The sequence below is a fragment of the Felis catus genome, chromosome X (assembly GCF_018350175.1).
Source record: "Felis catus isolate Fca126 chromosome X, F.catus_Fca126_mat1.0, whole genome shotgun sequence".
Taxonomy (NCBI): domain Eukaryota; kingdom Metazoa; phylum Chordata; class Mammalia; order Carnivora; family Felidae; genus Felis; species Felis catus.
The window spans coordinates 14,647,822-14,669,872 of NC_058386.1; the positions used below are offsets into that span (position 1 = coordinate 14,647,822).

General features: G+C 43.1%; 1 protein-coding gene across 9 annotated transcripts in view; it reads right to left on the reverse strand.

The window, feature by feature from the left end:
* Window positions 1–9,901: 9,901 nt before the first annotated feature.
* SCML2 (Scm polycomb group protein like 2) overlaps window positions 9,902–22,051 on the reverse strand; it is a 101,349-nt gene continuing 89,199 nt past the window's right edge. For 6 of the 9 annotated variants that reach the window (XM_019823610.3, XM_019823608.3, XM_011291623.4 and 3 more), the window contains 4 exons: window positions 17,385–17,498; window positions 16,273–16,524; window positions 12,736–12,887; window positions 9,902–11,655 (listed from right to left, as the gene is read on the reverse strand). In XM_019823610.3, the coding sequence (XP_019679169.1) occupies window positions 11,527–11,655; window positions 12,736–12,887; window positions 16,273–16,524; window positions 17,385–17,498 (647 nt within the window). In that variant the 3' untranslated portion in view covers window positions 9,902–11,526. The remainder of the gene's footprint in view (window positions 11,656–12,735; window positions 12,888–16,272; window positions 16,525–17,384; window positions 17,499–22,051) is intronic. The other 3 variants (XM_019823612.3, XM_019823611.3, XM_019823613.3) reach the window with 2 other exon arrangements.

Sequence of the window (22,051 nt, forward strand, 5' to 3'; positions counted from 1 at the left end):
AGAGGCAGAGCATGAACGGGGGAGGGTCAGAGAGAGGGAGACACAGAATCTGAAACAGGCTCCGGGCTCTGAGCTGTCAGCACAGAGCCCGACGCGGGGCTCGAACTCACGGACCGCCAGATCATGACCTGAGCCGAAGTCGGCCGCTTAACCGACTGAGCCACCCAGGCGCCCCTAGGGTTACTTTTTTAAAAGTCTCTTTATCTTTTCGATATACACACTGACCTGTTTAGATTACGTGGTAAGTCATAGTTGCTTGAAAACAACTTGGAAATGAGGGGTGTGGGTGGGTGTATGGATGAAACAAGACTGGTCATGAGTTGATCATTATTGAAGCTGGGTGATCGGTCTGGGGTTCCTTTTACTCTTCTGTTTTTACACGTTCTTGAAATGTACTATCACAAAGCTTTTTAAAAAGAAGGGAATAGTTGACAGAGCCGATGGAAACAGGTGTTTTATTGGAGATACCAACAATAAGCACATCTCTGACCCTTTGTACTTTTATTGTTAACTTCCAAGTCCAAAGCATGAAAAAAGTGGCCTCTCCATTGTAGAGAAAAATAGTAGCCTGGCTCAAACAAAATGGCATCAGCCACCAACTGGTTTGGAGACATAAGATATAAATTGTCTATAGGACGTAGGACAGCTTTATTAAAACTTCAGTGTTTACAAGTCACAGTTAGATCTTCAAATCCTAGTTAAGCACACACACACACACACACACACACACACACACACACACCCGGAACACCAAGCCACTTATTCGAAGCACTTGGTTCATGAATTGGACAAAATTTTCAGTATATTCATACTTAACGGTCAGGATTTCCTCACTTCTCCTACAAGGCGCGTCTGCCTTGGTCACAAGAATCCTCTGGATCACTCATCTTTCGTGACCGTTCAAACATATGTGACGTGTCCCATGGTGGTAGTGGGGAGCCACACTTGGATTCATGAAGTACAAACATCAGTAACGATTAGTTTATCTTTAACTGGGAGACATACTGGAAATGGGGCCATGTTTTAAGAAGAAATTTGGCTTTTGCGTGCTTTTGTTTTTTCAACCGACATTTGAGTATCTCTACGTGGGAGATGCTGGGCTAAACCCTGGGAATACAAAAATAAATAAAAGTACCAGCCCTGGAAGTGCTCACAGGGAGGAAATTGAGCATTTCCAGGATGCCATCTGGCAGCAAGCTCGGGGAACGACACACTGGGGGGCCCAGGGGACCAGAGAGAGTCGCGGGAGGTAGGATGTGCAGGACCTGGTGACCTGAGGGCCGCGGCCGGCGAGGACGACAGTGGCAGTCGCTGTGTCAGGGGCTCGGACGCGAGAGTGGACGGCGTGCTGCTGACAACACGGGACTGGAGAGGGGTGGATTGGCAAAGAGAAGGCAGGAGAAGAGTTGGGTGTGATGAGGATGAGATGTGTCTGGGCTCGCGGGTGGAGACGTCACTAGACAACCGGCTGTACGGCAATCCCCTTAACCTCGAGGGGACACGTTCCAAGACACCCAACGGGAGCCTGAGACCGCGCTTAGTACCCGACACTATATATACCACGATTTCCCTGTACATACATACCTCAAATGGAGTTCAATTTCTCACGGAGGCAGAGAAAGAGATGAACAACACTAAGTAATGATAAAGTAGGGAGCGCCTCCGACTCCTGATTTTGGCTCTGGGCATGATCTCCCCGTTCATTAGATGGAGCCCCACACCGGGCTCTCCACTCAGCGCTGAGCCTGCTTGGGATACTCTCTCTCTCTCTCTCTCTCTCTCTCCCCCCCCCCCCCCCCCCCCCACACTCTCTCTCTCTCTCTCTCTCTCTCTCTCTCTCTCAAAATAAATAAATAAGTCAATTTTTTCCAGTTTAAAAAAATAACAAAATACAACCATTGTAACAATATAATGAAAGTTACATGAACGTGGTCTCTCAAAATGTCTCGTGCTGCACTCACCCTTCTTCTTCCTCCTGTGATGCTGTGAGCTGACAAAATGCCTGTGTCAGTGATGAGATAAAGTGAGGCAGGAGACGCAGGCCTTGTGACTTGGCGTCAGGCTACTGCTGACCTGATGGTGCTCCCGGAGGATCATCTGCTTCCGGACCCTGGTTGACCTCGGGTAACTGAAGTCCGTGGGTAAGGGGAGACGACGGTATAGGCCTGGCACTCAAGGAGAACGTTCGGGAAAGAAGCTGTAGCTAGAAAGGTAGGCGTGATGATCGTTTTTGTCGGTGGTGTCTCAGAACTATCCCCTCAACTTCTCACTTTACGTCGCGCCCGTAGCCCGTAGTAACTCTGCTTTCTGTAACGCACAGTGCACTTGCGACCTCGGTCCGTCCTCAATTTGGTGAACGTTCCGTGCGTCCCTGAAAACACTGAATTCGCTTTTTGAGTCTAATGTGTATCAACAATACCTTTTTACCCTTTATCTACCGATATCTGCCCTTTAATTTGGCTTACTTATGTTCAAGGCTGAAAGACACAATAAGGTCTTTTTCTTCTATTGCATTTCTATTCGAGTACCCATATGGTCTATGTGGTGTTGATTCCTCCTTCTGGATTCGATGTAATTGATCACATATACTGGTTTATGGTCTGCGTTCCCTGTACTCGAACCTCTTACCAATGTAAGGACTCCAGATGCGTTGACTGCTCTTTGCCTGTAATTCTACCTGGCAGGGATCAGGATCGTCACCGCGGCCCACTTTTTATTTGCGGATCACCGCCTGCCCAGCCCTTTATTTGTAATGTTTAAAGCAAATGACAAGGTAGGTAAATGCATTCAGTTGTTTGTAGAACCCATCCTTGAATCTTTTTAATATGGGTGTTTAATCTATGTGTACGTCCCATTCAACTAAAGTGACCCTCTGACATATGTTATCCTTTCCTGTTACGGTTTTGCGGTTTCTGCCTCCCACTAAATGGCAATGTGTTGTTTTCTTTTATCTTCCACAGTGATTTGAACATGATATGGCCTGTGTTTTTGTAATGAAACAATCGTTGTAAAAGCAATACACTGCAGACAAATCAGAAAGTAAAGATAAGCACAACGAAATGAAACAGACCCAGAATCCCACCTACCCAGAGACGCCCACTGTAAACATGTTTGTGTATATCTTCCCAAATGTCTTCTAGAAATGTAAACACATCTGTATGTAAACACACAACAGAATCCGCCAGGGAGTCATCCTACACATCCACTCCCGTGACCTACTTGGATGGACGGAGCACGAATGCCTTTCCTTATGAATAAGTCCCCTCTACTTAATTTTGAAAGTCCCCTTACTGTGGCCCTAGTCAGGCTTCATATAGATATCTTCAAACTGCCCTTCGGATGTGTTTGTACCGAATTCACTTCTCCTCAGCATGAGTAATTAATACTGCTTTTGATGTTTGCTAATGTGATAAAAGGGGAAGAATAACGCGCATCCTGTTTTCATTCGTACGAGTGTCATACCTAGTCAAGCTGAACATTGGCATGCTTCCTTATCAGTTTTCTTTCAGGATTTAATGTATGATGAAGGTGATGTTTTGCAACTAGTCGGGAAAGGATGGATCGTTCAGCAAATGATGTGGGTACCACTGTTTTCCCATGAGGAAAAAAGGTAAAGGCTTTTTGATAAGATGCTCACCGGATGTATTTATGATGTCTTCAGAAGAACCACAGGGGCGCCTGGGTGGCTCAGTCGGTTAAGCGCCCAACTCTCAGTTTCGGCTCGGGTCGTGATCTCATGCCTCGTGGGTTCGAGCCCCTCATCGGGCTCTGCACTTGACGATGCTTCGGATCAGATCCTCTGTCTCCCTTTCCTTCTGCCCCTCCCCAGCTCATGCTCCCTCTCTCTCTGTCTCTGCCTCTGTCTCTCTCTCAGATGATTAAACGTTAAAAAACAAGAAAGAACCGCAAATCTACTGGAAGAGACATGGGCGTGTTTATAGCAGCTCACCCCGGCTCAGTGGCCCTGGCCTTGAAAGCACACGTTCCCTCCGCTCCCCGCTCGTCGTCCTTCTGGTCTGGGTTCAAGCGACACTTCCTCGGGCGGGTGGCTCATCCTCCTCTCCACCGGGCAAAGGTCACCTGGCGTATCTCATGCCTACCTCGCCTTTGCCACATTTTGGACATTTGTAAGTTACCCAAGTATTTGGAGGGTTTTTGTTTGTTTTGAGAGACAGAGAGTACACGTGCGAGCGAGCGGGGGAGAGGGGCAGTGGGAGAGAGAGAGTCTTAAGCAGGCTCAGCGTGGAGCCCACCGTGGGGCTCAATCCCACGACCCTGCATCCAGACCTGAGCCCAAATGAAGAGTCGGACGCTCAGCCGACTGAGCCACCCACCCTCCCCCGGAGGGCGATGCTCTCTTCTCACTTAGACAGGAAGGTGCCTAAGGTGTGAAGGAGCAAACTCTTTCCTTCACTCTTCCCTGCCGGGCAGCCTGCCAAGCATTTAGCACCTTTCCGGGGGTGCTTCCTCCCATCTTTTAAAATGCACGTTAAATACTTTTTTCAACACACATTAAAGTCCCGTTGCCAGTGCGCGCCCGCCAGTGCGCGCCCGCCGCTACCAGGGACGCTCTTGTTGTGGCTTCTACCTGCAACGCTAGGCCCGTGGGGTCTCTCGCTCACCTCCCCAAAGAGGCTCACTCCCTCTGCCTCCTTTTCTCAGGTTTGCCGGGTGTTTGGGAATTGACCTAAGGGAATGAAAAGGCCAGGGGCAGAGCACGGCAGGGCCACGAATGACCGTACTTCGTGAGACCTGAAGATGCCGCGGGTTGTCACACACACCCGGAAACCAGACGTGCTGTCGCGCTGGTGGGGGGAGTACGTCTTCAAATGGATGACACAGGACTTTTCTCACTCTGGCCCCCGGGACCTTAGACTTAGTGGAAATATTTCCGGAACCGTAGCCAAAGCAAGCCTGCCCATCTTAGTTTTCAGGGGGACCGTGCATCTCCATCATTTTCCGTTTCTTACAGACTTTTAGTGAGGTGGCAGGAGTGAGTCCATGGCTGGGACCGAGATGTCACGTTAAGCCAGATGACGGGTTGGGAACTTAGTTGTTAATTCTCTTCAGAGCCACACTGTTCTCTGGTAACTCACTCTTTCTCCCTCTAGTTTCAAAGCTTGGCACTACGTATGTAAGACCAAGCAGAAAATGATCTAAAGGCCAAATGGCAATTTATGACATTAACTCATTAACTCTCCTACTTGCGGAAAGGCTAGGATGAATTCAGTCCCCAAAAAAGGAAAAAAAAATCAAGCCACATTTGATTCCTGGGAGTATGAGTCAGAGCACAAATACTTGGGCCCTGCTTCGCGTTAGGCGCCCTTCTCGACGCTGAGGACACAGGAAACAAACGAGTGAGACTCACTGCCCTCATGAAGAGTTCGTTCTAGCGGGGAGGACATCCGGTGTACAAATAAACACGATGGCAGCAAGTGCGTCGGCTACATTGCACCTTATTTTGAGCTGTGCTGCCGAGGCTCCCAAACCCAGTAAGTCACACACATCGGCTTCTTACTCACACGCTGTGTAGGAGGCGGTGGGTTGGCCTGGTGCTGCCCCAACGTGCCTTCTTGCTCCCGAAACCAGTCTGAAGGAGCAGCCCCTGCGTGGCACAAGCTGTGCTCGTGGCAGAGGGGAATGGGAGAGAGATGACCAAGAAGCCATCGTAACGCTTCTGCTGGCACTTGATGTGCTTCAGGGCCACTTATGTCTCGTTGGCCAAAGCAGAGTTCAGGGTCAACGACGGCGTGGGCGATAGACTTTGTCTTCAAGAAGGAACCGCGAGCCCCATGCCAATGGACGGATGCAAGATCCTCTTACAGGGAAAGGAAGAGGCGAGGGCTAGAACTAATATAATCAGTCCCAAGTTTAAGTGCTATGGAGAAAATACGGCAGGGAGGGAGGGTTAGAGGACCCAGGCATGTGAGCATAATGGCGGGGGGGGGGCGGGGAGAAGGGGGGACACCCAGGAAATTGGCAAATTTCAGAAAGGTATGAATGTGTTCTATTTTGCCAGTGGGATCACGACGTATGGTTGAGACTGCCGGCTGTTTACCAAGATCCATTTCCCGGTGTTGTGGGGCACAGACTTTTCTGGTCACCATTACAGTCTGGCGCGGCCACATGGTCATAAATGAGTAACTCTTTACTGGCAACTAATATCCACCGGGCGTTCGCCTTTCCTGGATTGTCTCATAAACGCCTTTTACTGTTGGCTTTTTAAAATAAATTTTGTTAATTTATTTTGAGACACAGAGGGAGGGAGAGAGAACAAGTAGGGGAGGGGCAGAGAGAGGGAGAGAGAGAGTCCCAAGCAGGCTCTGCGCTGTCAGTGCAGAGCCTGACGTAGGGCTTGAACTCACGAACCGTGAGAGCAGGACCGGAGCCAAAATCAAGAGTCAGATGCTTAACCAACGGAGCCACCCAGGCACCCCTACCGTTGGCGTCTTTTAATCCGGATCTGAACAAAGTCTACCCGTGGCGTCTGGACGACATGTCTTTAAGACAGTGTTAATCTAGAATCATTCCAGCTCCCTCTTTTGTTTCTTTGCTGGATGTAAGGCAATTGTTAAATGACCTGCTAAGCGTGATGGCTTCTGTCTAGCATCAGCTGATGCCTAAAGGTAAAATAGACGCTCATGGCAAGACCCTCTGCTTATGCTGTTGGCCGTCCGTTCACGTTTCAATCTTGATAATTGTGAATTTTCGGCAGATCTGATCAGATTGCTTTTGTTTTCCTCCGGGCTGTGGTTGTTCCAAAGCTCAGACTAGCGTTGCTCTTTTCTTGCCGTTCGTTCACTGGGCTTGCGTTATCGGCCTTTAGTTCTTCGTTTCTTTGCATTAACCTTTTAAAACTACCTGTTCAGCTTTTGAGAGTTAACATTTTATGTCTTTTTAAAAAATTGTTAAAGTTTATTTATTTTTGAGAGAGAGAGACACAGTGTGAGTGGGGGAGGGGCAGAGAGAGAGGGAGACCCAGAATCTGAAACAGGCTCCAGGCTCTGAGCTGTCAGCACAGAGCCCGACGGGGGGCTCGAACTCACGCGCTGTGAGATCATGACCTGAGCCAAAGTCGGACGCTTAACCGACCGAGCCACCCAGGCGCCCCGACATTTTATGTCTTAACCCACCCATTTTTTCCACATCCTAACATCGATGAGATTGCCTGCATATATGATCATGGTGTGCAATTCCATAGGCCACGTTCTTCTCTCCTATTTGGTCCATAAGACAGTGGCGCATCTTGAGACCACAGGAGTCCTAGGTCTGATGAAAGGTACTCGCTTATTTAAACTAGAGAACAGAAAGGGCCTCCCTGTGGAACTTCTGCTCTTCCCTCCCAACAGTGGGTAGCTTCTATAGGGAGGGAGGTAGATTGAGAGGGGACACACGACGTTCTCAGTCTGCAGAATGGAAGTGGTTTAATACAGAACCAGAAGCTTCTATAGCTGCTGGGAGGCAGGGGGCCAAGATGAGGGAGGCAGTTTCTAGAGATGGGGGAGCACAGGGGTTGCAGGGAAGCCTGCTCAGTGGTTTCGGCCTCCTGCACGATGAAGTGGGTAAATGTCAGGACGACATCCAGAGGCCACTGGTCAAATGCACGTCTGCCTGCTGCTGACGCCAAAGGCTGTCCCAGGCAGCCACCACAGAAAAACTGCTTCTCCATCCCTTCTTCCTCCCCACTTGTGGGAGAATCTAAGCCCCCTACTGGAAAAGGGGCCTGGGAAATGCCACTTCCGGGCTGCACAGGGGAGAACTTAGGAAGGTGGGTGGGGGGCGCCTGAGGGCTCGGTCGGTTAAGCGTCCGACTCCCGCTCGGGTCGTGATCTCGCGGTCCCTGAGTTCGAGCCCCGCGTCGGGCTCTGGGCCGACAGCTCAGAGCCTGGAGCCTGTTTCAGATTCTGCGTGTCCCCCCTCTCTCTGCCCCTCCCCTGCACATGCTCTGTCTCTCTCTGTGTCAAAAATAAATACTTAAAAAAATTTTTTAATCTTAAGAAATATAAATAAAAAAATAATGAAAGGAACATGTAATACATTCGTCCTCCTCCCAATGGATTGGCTTCTGTGCCTCGCGGAGTATGTATACCCCACCCGACGTCAATGCACTTGAACGGCCAGGGCCAGCCAAAGGCAGGTGCAACAGTGGCGCCAAAGGCAGAGGGGGGCTTCCTGAGGCCATAGGCTGCCCTGCCCGTCCCCTTGCCCCTGAGGGATTATTTCCCCAAACGAAGGAGCTTGATTCAGTGCTTTGGTTCTTCAGCTGAAGAGAAGGACGCAGAATTACTGGAGTATTAGGACGCTTACCACTCGTGGTCGCTAGGAACCGGCTCACGTGCTGTATCCCACGCATCCTGAGGCTCTCATTTCCATGAACGCTCGGTCACCTCGATTATGTTCTAGGCAGCTTGAGGGGAGGAGGCAGGTCGCTTGGTCCTCAAACGTGGCCCCTTGGGCTGCTAGCGCCGCCAAAGCCAGAGAAGATAGTCCCGTCTCTCCAGGTGCCTCTAGTATAGCAAGGACAGCGGGCGAGCTCGATCAGAGCGCATGCTCCAAGTGCATGCTCACCGTGGAGAGTTGCTTTCCAGGTTCAGCTTCAACAACCTTCAGGACAAAAGAGGAGACGTGTCGGGAGGTCAAGGGAGGAACACCGTCTGCCGCGCGTTCTGAACGTGAGCCCTGGGCGGCACGTCCTCCATACCCTGGAGCCCTCCCTCCCCCCCTCCCTGGGTCCCCTCAGAGGACTTCTAAATAGAAGCCAGTCCCAGCACCTCACTGTGCGAACAGCCCCAGAATTTCACACCTATTTCAGTTACTCGGCCGACTGGGAATACAATCCCGGACGTAGCTTGAAAACGCGGTATCTTGCCTCCCGACTACATCGTGCCTAGCTAGTTATAACGTTGAGTTCCCAATCTCTAACATTACAGAAGGGCATGGCTTTTTCATGCCTACAGAGGGGGCCTGGGTTTAAGGGTGGCAAGTCCTCCTCTGGAATGCACATCTTAAGACGTTGCAACGATGAGCAATCGTGCAAAGACGAAAGCAAATGCTCCACGCGCCCAGAGGGCCGCCGAGCTCAGCTTGCGGAATTTGCCGGAAGGATGCGCCGAGAGGCAAAACCGGGGGAAAGATCGGTTTTGAAAGCCCCGACGCTTCACAAGAGCCTCACGTGGCGTGATATTCTCTGGACTAAGAGGTTACAAAGCACACAGTGCAGAACGAGAGGTTCTCAGCGAAGAGGTACCCCCGCCCCCCCCCATTCCGGGCACTCGCGCCTCAGCCCCGGAGCCTCCGCGAGGGAGGGCCCCGTCGTCCCCAATGAACTACAAGACCCGCTGTTGCAGCGGTAGGAGCTTCTGGGTTCAAAGGCATGGAGCAGTAGCTCCTGGTGCAGGGGCGGGGGACAAGGGGTCAGACGCCGAAGGCGACTCGAGCCCAGGCCCCAGCCTCTCAGGCTTGGCCACCCGTAAGCTGGGAGAACTGGACGCACAAAGGCAGAACGGCTTCGGGCTCCCGGTGGCAGAGGAGCAGCCAGAATTGCCAGCCAGACGCGGAACTCAGGGCGGACGAGATGTGCGGGGGCACTGGCGTTTTCTGGCACGTTCGTTCCCATCATCAAGCAATACCACGGCGGGCAACAGGCTTTGAGGACAGATGTGTGAAGCTCCCCGAGGTCACGTCGCACTGCTCCCCCGGGGTCCGGTTTAAGGCCCTACGAGAGATCAGGCCCCCCTGCGAGGGATCCGCTTAAATGTAGAACGAGGGCAAGTGTTAAAACTCAAGTATTTGGACACAGAAACCCACGAACTTACTAGAGTGCCTCTTCATCAACTCTAATAAGTACGTGCATTAATGTCATGCGGTGAAAGCGAATAAACTCAAGTCTGAGGCTCTGACATTAATTATTGTGTTTTTTAAACTTTATTAAATTTTTAAATCTGAAAACTGTAAAACATAGTATTCATACAAACACACCTGAGGACTGTTCAACCGGGCACCGGCATCTTCACACAAACAATTTGAAGAAAAACCAGGTTTAAATTAGAATTCTGTCTTATAACACAAAAGGAATAACATAGATAAAATCACCCTTTAAATAGTTGCATTCTTATATAAAGTACATTTGGTTTTCTGAGAAAGAAAATGTACATTCATGCCCCTGGTGTATATCTTATTGGCATTTACAACAAATGGCTAAGACTTTTAGCACAGATTCTCATAGCTTATAAACATTACACCAAAGTTGTACAAAGTAATTACAATAAACATATAGCACCATTTCCCCTTTAAAGTTCTAACTTTAAAAATAAAGCCCAAAATGAGAAGTCAGAATCAAATATCTTCCAAAATGTAGCAGAATAAATGGCTCAGAGCTAAGCAAATTCACTAGAAACATTGCATAGGACAGAGAACTTCCCTGTGTGAAAACCAACCTACGGATTGTTTCTTATCCCCTGAAGACAAAGCTGAGAGGTAATAGTGATAGCAAATGATGCACATATTTTTTATAGAATAAAAACCTCTAACTATATAAATAGTTCACCATCACCTCTGTGGCAGTACAAAGTGCCATATTAAATTCAAAAAGAAGAGATTTACTTGTTCGTATACCTACAGGTATAGAATAATATATAAATATGGTATAGTATCCATATGAGGAATAAACACAGACAATAAAATATATATCTTATAAAAATTTGGGCACAGGTGTCTTCATATAGAGATGTGAGGAATGAATGCCCAGTTAAATGTCTACGCTTAGCGAAAATATGTAACGTTTTAAAATAATAGGTATATTATTGAAAAAAAATTAACCTGACTCCATCCAAACCACCCTTGTAGTATAATATCTCCTGCATAAAACAACCATTCTATGTATCCTATAATTGTTCAAAATTTATCAAAAACTGATTAAGAACACTTTATGAAAGCTTATAAGGTTGCTTTTCTTCTTTAAATATGAACAAATACAACATACAGAGAAATAATAACAAAAGGAAAATAATTTATATGGCTTTCCCTTTATGGAAACTGGCAGAACACAAACAAAATGGCAGTAACAGACATAAAATATTGGGAGAAAGATAATGTCTGCAGTTGCATCTTTAAATTCTCTTCTAAGGAAAACTTCTCATGGATTTTATGAGAGAACTTGTCAGTCCCTGATACTTTCCCCTTTGGGATTCAGCTGTTTTGGTTCTATATATAAACATTAACTGAAATCAAAGGTGTTTCTCTGTTTCCAGCATGAAATAAATTTGTAAACTGTGCAATAAAATGATAAATTTTCAACTGTAAAATAAGAAAAAGACATAAAGAACTCCCAATTTGAATATACTACTACTAACGTTAAACGGTTTTTAAAGCAGAGTGAACTATAACGTTGTTTTGCGATTCTGGATATACATACTTTTAGAGGAACTGTCTACCAAACAAAAGCTGCTAGGAGAATAAAAACATTTTTAAATTACAAGTTATGAGGACAACTGAGAATTGTGTCCAATCTCAACATACAATTTTGTTTTAGTTGTATTTTCCTTCTTTAAGTTTTTCAATGTAGTAACACAACTTTAATGCCGGGCCCAGCTTCAGCCCCATGTACTTCATCATCACCTCACTCTTGAGGAGTAGCAGAGCCTTCCCATCAATTTCCTATAGAGAAAGGAAACTACGATTAATGATGCATTCCTACCTTGTCAAGTTATTTCTATATAAGAACATGTAAAATAGAGGGCAGTTGTACATTCTCGATATATATTCTCTGAATATTATTTCCTGAGAACTATTAAAAATATAATTTCTACAGCAAGACATCATTTGACAATTTTTAAGTTTACTTCAAATTTTAAGAAAAAGGAAATTTAATCCAGTATCTTTCAAAAATGGCCTAAGCATCAAGCTGTCTGATTTTAAGTACTGTGTGTTGAATACAATACTACGTACCTATGACAAAGAGTAGAAAACTATGAATTGTAGAAACAAATTTCAGACGGTCATTAACTTTCTTAAAAAGGCTGGGAATATGAGTATGTCAGCATCAATGCAAACTATAAATGTGCTATATACACAGTGTTGTCTTTATGTTGAAAGCGAATTAGTTAGTTGTCTGAAGCTAATTAAATGCTAAAACTACTGATTTTCTTAGAATACTGTAAAGGACGTAAGATATTTGGTCACTGATTTCTCAGAAAAGACTATAAACATTACTTAATAGACACAAGGCATCCTCTTAAAATTTCTTTATTTCCTTAGTTAACCAGTTTATGTCACAGAAGCATATTATTTGGGATTAACAAGCTCCTATTTAAAATAAAACTGCATTTAATCTTACAGTTGCTGGACTCCTTGGGCATCATTAACAAGGAAGATACCCTGTCACAGCTTGTGGTTACCCCCTCCTACTCACGGTCCTGGGGCAAAGCAGGGAGGAGAGGGGAGGAGGATCCTTGTGGGAGAAGACATCTGAGAGTGGCCATGTTGAATCATCTTCCCTGGAGAACTTGAAGACTTGTCGTACTTTAGGTACTCGAGTACCCGTTTAAAGCACAGATCCAGCCTCTACCTTTTAAGAAGCTAACTTTGGGCCAAGTAAGCTTTCTCACATATGGAAAAAAATCAGTTGATAGGGTTCCCCCACCATCCACACTAATCAGCATCCATCCAACTGAAGGGCCTGCACAGAGGTCATTGAAAGGCATTACGGCAGGAAAACCGGATCAAAAGATACATTACATGTTGCCTGAAGAGGTCGGCGAGGGGGCCTGATATTTGAGGATCTTTATGTTTCATAAACTGTATCACTTCATCCACAGACCAGGTTGAAGGGTCCTTAGAGAAGCCTTGTTTCAGGACACTGGGATCAGGTACAGCTATATAACTTGGAGCTTCAATGGGGGGGAAAAAAGACAAATCATACTTGACCTGATCATTATCCTGAAAGAAGAGATGTTAGGTAGGGAGAGATGGTCTCTCATTCCTGGAACCTTCTAGTAAGCACCCCAGCAAGGACCCGGGACTCTAAGTGTAGAATCCAGCGCAAGTCTAGCTAGAGGTGACCTGAGGATGGCTACCCAAGAGTACCCCATCTGACCTCCCCCAAAAACAAAAGCAGCTTCAGAATTTACCCTAAAGTTTCAAAAATCATAAAACAGACTGAGCAATCTGAGGCTTTGTTGGCCACAGGCAAAGACAGCAAAAGATCTGTTGCTTGGGTTAAATTAGGTTAATCTAAGTTAACCTATTACTCTCTCTAAGTATTTCGATGAATTTCTCTCAATCTCCCTCCTCTTAGTATGTCTAGACTAGGTTTCTCTTACCAGCTAAATACAATGGCAAGTCTCCAGATTTGGTTTTCTAATTGCTTACATTTATTCACTTTAATCAATGAATTTCAATAACCCCATTATCTTTGAGAACCAAATTAGTTTTTACTGAATCTCTCCCATGTATTCAATATGGACATTTTTAGCATCACTTTGCTTTTTAAATTCCTATCTCTTATGGCTTAAATGCTTCTCTGAATTTTGAAGAAAGGAGGATTATTTTCTGCTTGGCTAGGTCAGAAGTAACTTTAACATTATATTGAATACCTCTCTCAAGTTTAATTGCATAGTAATAGATATTCTGGTTGAATGTTTCAGGTCAAAAAAAAGAAATAATTGAGACAGAGAATAAATTAAGCACTCATACTTCAAAAAGTTTTAGGTGTGCTGTTCACCAAGTTGTGCTATAATTTCTTTGTGTCCAGACAAGTATTCATTTACTCAACCAGAGTGGCTTGACTCTCTAAAGTTTAATGTGTGACAGAAGAGAGTTTTGTAATTTGCTAGGAAGATCTGTTTCTTTAAACAAGGACCGTCAACACAGATTTGGTTTTTTTTGTTTTTGGTATGAATCAACCAAAGATATACTTTTTCTCTCCTATCTGGGCTCCAGCCATTTTAGGGGCATTTTGATATTTACCCAGGTAAAGGGCAAAGAAAAACAGAAGATAAAAGAACTCACAATGGTAAGGTTTTTTTTATGTGTAGCTCAAAAGTATATTTGTTTTCTCTTTCACTATTGCAACTTCAATGTGAAACAACAACTCTTTACTAAAATACATCCTCCCTTCCACTTGTCAGAGATAAAATTGTTGGTCATATCTACCAAGAAATGCCGCTGGGCTGTGTCAACCCAAATGAAAATGACGACGGTGTATAGACCATGCCATGCCTAAGGCATTTTAACAATTTAGACAGAAAAGTCTTCTCCTTTAGCTCAAGAAAGACTCAATTTGAGATTAAGAAGTTACTGGCAAAGCTAATCAATACCTCTAAATTAACTTTTTTGTGGGATTTCTGGTTTATGTCATCAGAATCTGGTATAGTTAGGTCTCAAATAACATGTAACTTGTTTCAAAGATTACAACAGAAAACCTATAGGCAAAGATATAATTTATGGTATAAAGCTATAATTTTATGTTAAAACAACTGTAAGATCATCTATTTTTAATCCATTATGGAAAAATAATTTAAGTGGGCCTGCATCTTCAAAACAATCATAATTGCAAACATTAGTGTTATTCTCAATAATTACATGAAATAAACTATGTGAAAAATAAAGTTCAGTCATGCTTTTTTTCATGAATGGCTTTGTCTTACATACACTAAATGTTCCTGAAACAAACAAAATGAAAGTGATTTGATTTTATCCACGACAATGTTACTGGACTTCTTTCCTAAAATAAAAATAAACAATTTATCTCATTCAAATAATGGGGCAGGGCAGAGGGCTGTGAAAGCATCACCGGCAACCGGGGGGACTCAGCCTTAAGTAACAGTTCCAAAACCTTAAAGAAAGTAATAGTAATGACATGTCTAGACACTTTTCAAGTGAAATGCTTACCTATTCTCTGGAGATGGAAGCAGCCCAGAAGTTAAGTGTACGGCCTGGGGCCAGAGCGCCTGGATTCAAGGACTGACCCAGCCACTTTCTAGCTGGGGACCTTAGACAAGTGACTTCTCAGATTTCTCACAGAAAAATGTTTACAGGCACATACATCTCAAGGAATTATTGTAAAGATGTACTGTATAAGGCTATGTAAAATATTATGCACCTGGCACATGGCAGACAGTGATGAAGATGATGCTGATTTCTATTATTAATAATAGAAAATTACTAGTAAGTAATGTTATTACTATTAGTCTTTTCACTCCTGGAAAGACCAGAAACTAGCCTTCTCCAGCCCAAATACAGGCTACTTTGGTATGCTTAGGCATACATTTGAAAGTGAGATATTCAGCATCGGAGGTAACCTTTTATAGCCTTTTACTGAGGCGGCCCGTCTTCAAAAGCTCCTGTTTTGTGAAAATACCTAAAATTCCAGCTATGTTATCCCTTTATGGAATAAACATCTATTGTCAGACTCCTTGCAAACGTCACTCTGAAAGCAGAGGTGATCTACATGGGGTGGGAGATGGAAGGGGACGACATGAAATATGTCATAGCATGTATGCAGTGCAATTGCCCGTAGATAATATCCATGATAAAAAGCAACTGAGTCAGACAGTTCCTACTGCCTTCACTGCTCACCTTACCTAGATGCCTACCAGGGCAAAAAGGATAGAACACTTATTCTCACCCTTAACCCACCTCACCCCACCTCTACCCCTACCCCCACCCTCTTAGTGCTTAAAATGGTAAAGGGCAGCTATCTTTGCACATGGAAAACTATGCTGGCTCTTTCCAAATGGCAAGATGCTGCTGCCGTGTTTACACATATTAAATACTCCTGGTGGGTCTGAGGGAGTAACCGAGGATGTGGAGAATGGAGAAATGGCTGCAGCAACAGAATACCAGAACCCAGATCTGGGAGTCACACACAGGCTAGGGCCAGGAAAGGTCTCTTCTGACAAGGAAGAGAGTACATCAAAAAGGAGAGGGAGTACATCGTTCCAAGCCTCAGTGTCACAGGAAGTTTGTGAGTCCAGACAGTAGCCAATGAAATGATAAATTACAAGGGAACCATTAATAAGAACCATGAATTAAGAAGTCTCTATGAGAGACATGGGTGGTGATCCAGATCCCCAAAGACAGTTCTATGCTGCCATGAGGATCAGAGCCATCTGTACTGGCCTGATCCTGACAGTGACATAAATAGGGAGGACTCAAACTCCTTAATTTTGGCACTTTCTCCAATGTCATACACTCTCAGGGGATATTTTTAGGCATGGAAAACTTGAGGAGTAAAGGAACACACTGGTTGAGAATCACTGTTTTTAAATATACCTTCACTTTTCTTCTGCGTTTGGAATTTAACTTCATGTTGACTGCTCTTGGTAGATTTAGTTCCCATCAGTGCTGAACTTGAGGGGCCTGGCACACTTGGAGAAAAATCCCTGGAGACTGCAGTATGAGCGCTTACAGGATTTCTGCTGTCAGGAGTTACAGAACTTGCTGGACTTAGTGGTGGGCTTTTGGAATCTTCAGGAAGCTTCTCCTCCTTGGGCATGCCATTTCCTTCAGAAGACAATGATTCTTCTAAAAGAAAAAAAGACAAAGGCAATTATCTTCAGTAGACTTACAGCTTAAATACTTTCAAAGGTCAAAAGATGTTGTCATCTTCAACAGGCCACTTAAGCCATGCTATACTGAACCACAAACCTCTAAACACAAAGTACATGGCCATCCCCTTCTTGGCATTCTCAGTAATGGACACCATCTTAACATCCAAATTGATTCCACGACATCACCTGTTCCTCATGGCAACTGTCCCTTGCCAGTCTTGCCACCAAGGCTGCCAACACCTCACTAAAGCATTCATTTTTAAGAATGCAGTTCTCCACAACTATTTGTTATAATATGACCACACAGTTGGCTTCTAACATTTGCTTACTACTTGGGCACTTAAAACTTTCACTGGAGGGCACCTGGGTGGCTCCGTTAAGCATCCGACTCCTGATTTCAGCTCAGGTCATGATCTCACGGTTCGAGAGTTTGAGCCCCACATCAGCTTCTGTGCTGACAGCGTGAATGAAGCCTGCTTGGGATTCTCTCTCCCTGCCCCTCCCTGGCTCACACCTACTGTCTCTCAAAAATAAAAAAATTTAATATTAAAAAGCAAATTTCACTGGAGAAAGGTACTAGGTTTTTCTAATCTTCTTTTATGAGCTTTCAGCAACAAAGCTGAATGGAAAATGTTACTATAATTTTTTTTTTATCTAAGGAGAAACGACAACCGTGCGCTTCTGAAGGGAATGAAACACTCCACAAAGCTGCCAAAGCAGTAGCCTGACTGCTAAACTGATTTGAGCAAATATATACCCCCACCCAAGAGCATACAGTAAGTGGTAGTAGAGTGACTTTTCTTCCCACTCCTGGGATGTATAAATACTATTTACCTGTAGAAGCATGCACCTTTGTTTTGGGGAACTTAGGTGACACAGGAACAACATAAGGTAAAGGTTCCTGAGAAGGCCGTTTGGGGCTTTTCTTTTCTGTTAGGTCTTCTTTTACTGTTTTTAAAAAAAAGGTGTCTGTTATAACTAATTAACATTCCTCAAGCATTGTCAGATCATCAGCATATAACACTTTTGTTTCTAAATCATCTGCCTACTATAACTTCATCAATAATTTATCAATTACTTGATTGTTTATGAATAATGTGTGTTCATTTCATCCTGTTATATATTTGACATCATATTCAAGAGCTAAAAGCATTATGTCTAGGCATCATTTATTCTAGGGTCATCACATCTCTCTAAATACCTCAGGAAGCAGTAAGAAAATCAATTATACCGTGTCAAAAGGCCTGGGAAAATTATTCTCATCAACAAGAAAAGTTAAGAATTCAGAAAAGGAGAAGACAGGGTACAATGGACATCCCATTTTACACGCAACAATCGTGGCCTAGAGCTACCCTTACTATATACTCTACAGATTATTAAGCCAAATGCATTTCTACCTAAAGGACTACTCTTTAAGGCATGATCCTGAAAGTAATGACATATCAAATTATCAATTACACTCTAAAAATCAATCAATATCTTGATTTAACCCTCAACTAAAAGGAAAAATTAAGTATAATAGAAATCTAAAAAGTCTGATAATAGAACTTGAGTGAGAAGAAATATTACAATAAGAAAGTACCAAAGTCAAACTTTATCTGGTTCAAGAGGGCTGGGGGCCAGGGCATGCTTCTTAAGATCACCTGATAAGCAACCTTTAGCCATCTGGTTACTGACTGATTACTGAAGAGTCTAAGAGAGCTCTTACCACTTGATTTTATTTTTAATCATGAACTACAAAATTACACAAAACATATTTCAGTGAATGACGAATATTTCTACAAATAGGACATTTAAATTCTTATAAAGAATTTAATTGACTCTCTTTTGACTCTTTTCATATCCATTATTAAATGGACACAGAAGGGGCGCCTGGGTGGCGCAGTCGGTTGAGCGTCCGACTTCAGCCAGGTCACGATCTCGCGGTCCGTGAGTTCGAGCCCCGCATCAGGCTCTGGGCTGATGGCTCAGAGCCTGGAGCCTGTTTCCGATTCTGTGTCTCCCTCTCTCTCTGCCCCTCCCCCGTTCATGCTCTGTCTCTCTCTGTCCCAAAAATAAATAAACGTTGAAAAAAAAAATTTTTAAATGGACACAGAAAAGTCAAATACTAACATTTAGTTTTTTATAAATGTTTGTTTACCTCAGATTCTTAGCAAGATCAGAAAAACTTTACTCATCTTTTACTTGTAATATTCTAATGCTTTATGAAAAATTTATGAAGTTGGTATATGGATTACTATCTGAGGCTGATAAAATATAAAAATGAGTCTTAATTTCTGCTTCTGGATATCGTAGAAATAACCTCAGGCATGAAATTGTTCCTGCAGAGATAACCAGAAAAAAGCAGGTAATTCACGAAGTAATTTAAAAGGCATCATCTTGAGGCACTTCCAGGATGACTGATTAAGGATCTCCAAAAATCCATTTCTTCATAAAAATAATGAAGACATTGGCAAAATTACCTTTTCCAAAAACTCTGGACATTAAGTAAAAGCTTACAACAATCGTAAAAGCATCTGTTCCAGAAAAAAGTGGCTAAATGTCAGAACAGTAAATTCTGTGCCATTTTAGCTTCCCTAACATCATCCCCTTCACTCAGTTTTGCAGCAGCTTTGTAAACCAACAGGTTCACAACTACCGGAGCTATGAAAACCAGCAGCCTAGTAGTCACTGGAGGCAGCACAGTGGGTTTGGAGCTCCCACAAGGCCCTATCCCGAGAGAACTGTCACTATTTGACCAATCTTGAAGCTCAATGAAAAGCTCTGATCTCAGGGCTTGTTTTATTTGACCTAAATCAGAGCCTACTCTGTGTGAACAGGCCTATCTCCAAGACATCCCTCAAAAAAACAAAACAAAACAAAGCACCCCAAAGTAGCAATTATTTAACAATGCAGCTGCCCGAGCCAGCATTACCAGCTGGGGCTCACAAGAAGTTGACCAAAAAGCTTAAAAAACCAAACCAAACCAAACCAAACCAAACAAAAAACCCTGGAGAATAAAATGTCCATTAGGAGACTTTGAAAAACATGGAGATATTCCTGGGAATCTAGAAGGCCATATGCATGTGCAAGACTGTATCCATGTCCAGGAAAGACCTAAGAAGGTCTTAATCTTTCATTTCTTGCTAACCTTGAGGCTCTGCACAAAGCAGACTTATAAACTGCTTCCTGGAGTGTTCAAGGTAAATTCTAGCACATACACAGAACTACGTGGCAAAGGACGGGGAAAAGACCAGTTGCAGGCATTTATGGAAATCCCTGTCCAATCATTTGCTGAAAACTAAGCTAAATGAGCAGACTTCAGTGACCACATATAACAAATGAGCGCAGGAAGTCATTAAGTTAGTCCAGGAAAGTCACTATACAAACAGCACCAGCAACAACAAACCCTAGGGAAGGGGAGAAAAGCTGATTTTCAGAGTTATTGCTTTACCCTATTTTTAAATGCCCAGTTTTCAACTAAAAAATTAGGAGACATGCAGAGAAACAGAAAAGTATGGCCCATACAAAGAGGGGAAAATATGTCAGTAGAAACTGTCTCTGAGGAAGCCCAGATACTGGACTTAGTAGACAAGGACTTTAAATCAGCGATTCTATTTATGTTCAAAGAACTAATAATAATAATAATAATAATAATAATAATAATAATAATATCTAAAGAACTAAAGGACAATATGAGAACAATATCTCACCAAATAGGGACAATCAATATAAAAATTACAAAAAAGAAGGATATTGAAATTTAGGACTTGAAAAGTAGTATAGATGAAATGAAAAATTCACTAGATGGGCTCAACAGCAGCTTTGAACTAACACAAGAAAGAACCAGCAGATTTAAAGAAATGTCAAATGAAATTATACAGTCTAAGGAACAGAAAGAAAAAAGAATGAGGAAAAATGAACAGACCCCAGAGACCTATGGGATACCATCAAGGACACCAAAACACACATAATGAGAGAGTTTCAGAAGGAGAGGTGACAGAGAGAAGAGGACAGAAAGAACATTTGAAAAAATAATGGCTGTTTCCCAAATTTGATGAAAAACATTGACCCGAATATCCAAAAACCTCAACAACCTCCAACCAGGAAAAATTCAAAGATATCCACACGTAAAAAAAACAGACAAACTAATCAAAAGCAAAAAACAAAGAGAATCTTGGAATCAGCAAGAGAAAAGCAAGTCTTCATGTAAAAGAGATCCTTGATAAGATTAACAACTGCCTTTTCATCAGGAACTACAGAGGCTACCAGGAAGTGGGATGACATTCAAATTGACAAAAAGACAGCCAACTAAGAATTCGACATCCAGCAAAACTAACCTTTAAAAAATGAAGGAGAAATAAGAAATTCCTCACGTTTTTAAACAGCGCACAAGTGAGAAGATTCCTCACTTAAACAGCTTATGAAATGACATTCGACAGCAACTCAAATCCACATAAAAAAAACAAAGAGTACCAGTAAATTTATTTATGTTTGTGACTCTTTTCTTCTCCTTCTTCCTTTAAAAAAACAACTAGGGGCACCTGGCTAGCTCAGAAAGTAGAGCATGCAACTCTTGATCGCAGGGTCATGAGTCCAAGCCCCACATTGGGCAGAGAGCTTACTTTAAAAAATAAAAAACATGGTAATAAAAAAAATGAAAAAACAACAATTAAAAAATTGTATTTGGGGGCTTATAATGTATAAAATATAATTTGGCAATAAAAGAACAAAGAAGGGGGCAGGAAATAGTGGAGCAAAGTTTTTGCATAATATTAAAATTAAGTTGGTATTAATCCAAACTAGACTGTTTTAAATTAAGATGTTGGGGCGCCTGGGTGGCACAGTCGGTTAAGTGTCCGACTTCAGCCAGGTCACGATCTCACGGTCCATGAGTTCGAGCCCCACGTCAGGCTCTGGGCTGATGGCTCGGAGCCTGGAGCCTGTTTCCGATGCTGTGTCTCCCTCTCTCTCTGCCCCTCCCCCGTTCATGCTCTGTTTCTCTCTGTCCCAAAAATAAATAAAAAACGTTGAAAAAAAATTAAAAAAAAAAAATAAATTAAGATGTTAATTGTGATCCCCAAGGCAACTACTAAGAAGATAACTCCTGGACAGAAAAGAGAAAAAAAAAAAAAAAAAAGAACTCAATAAATTTAGTAAAAGGAACAAGGGAATTAAGATGGTATACAAGAAACCATCTATTTCAAACAAACAATAAAAAGAAAGTAATGGAAGAAAAGACCAAAAGAAACCTAAGATACACAGAAAACAAGTAACAAAATTGTAGATGTAAATCCTACCTTATGAATGAATAAAAAATAAATAAATCCTACCTTACTAGTAATTATATTAACTGTGCATAAGAAAATACTCCAGTAAAAAAAAAAAAAATCAGATTAGCAGAATGGATTAAAAGAAATGTTCCAATTACATACTTAAATACAAAAGACAGACTTTAAATTCAAATACACAAATAAGTTCATAGAAAAAGACTGAGAAAAAATATACCATACAAACAGTAC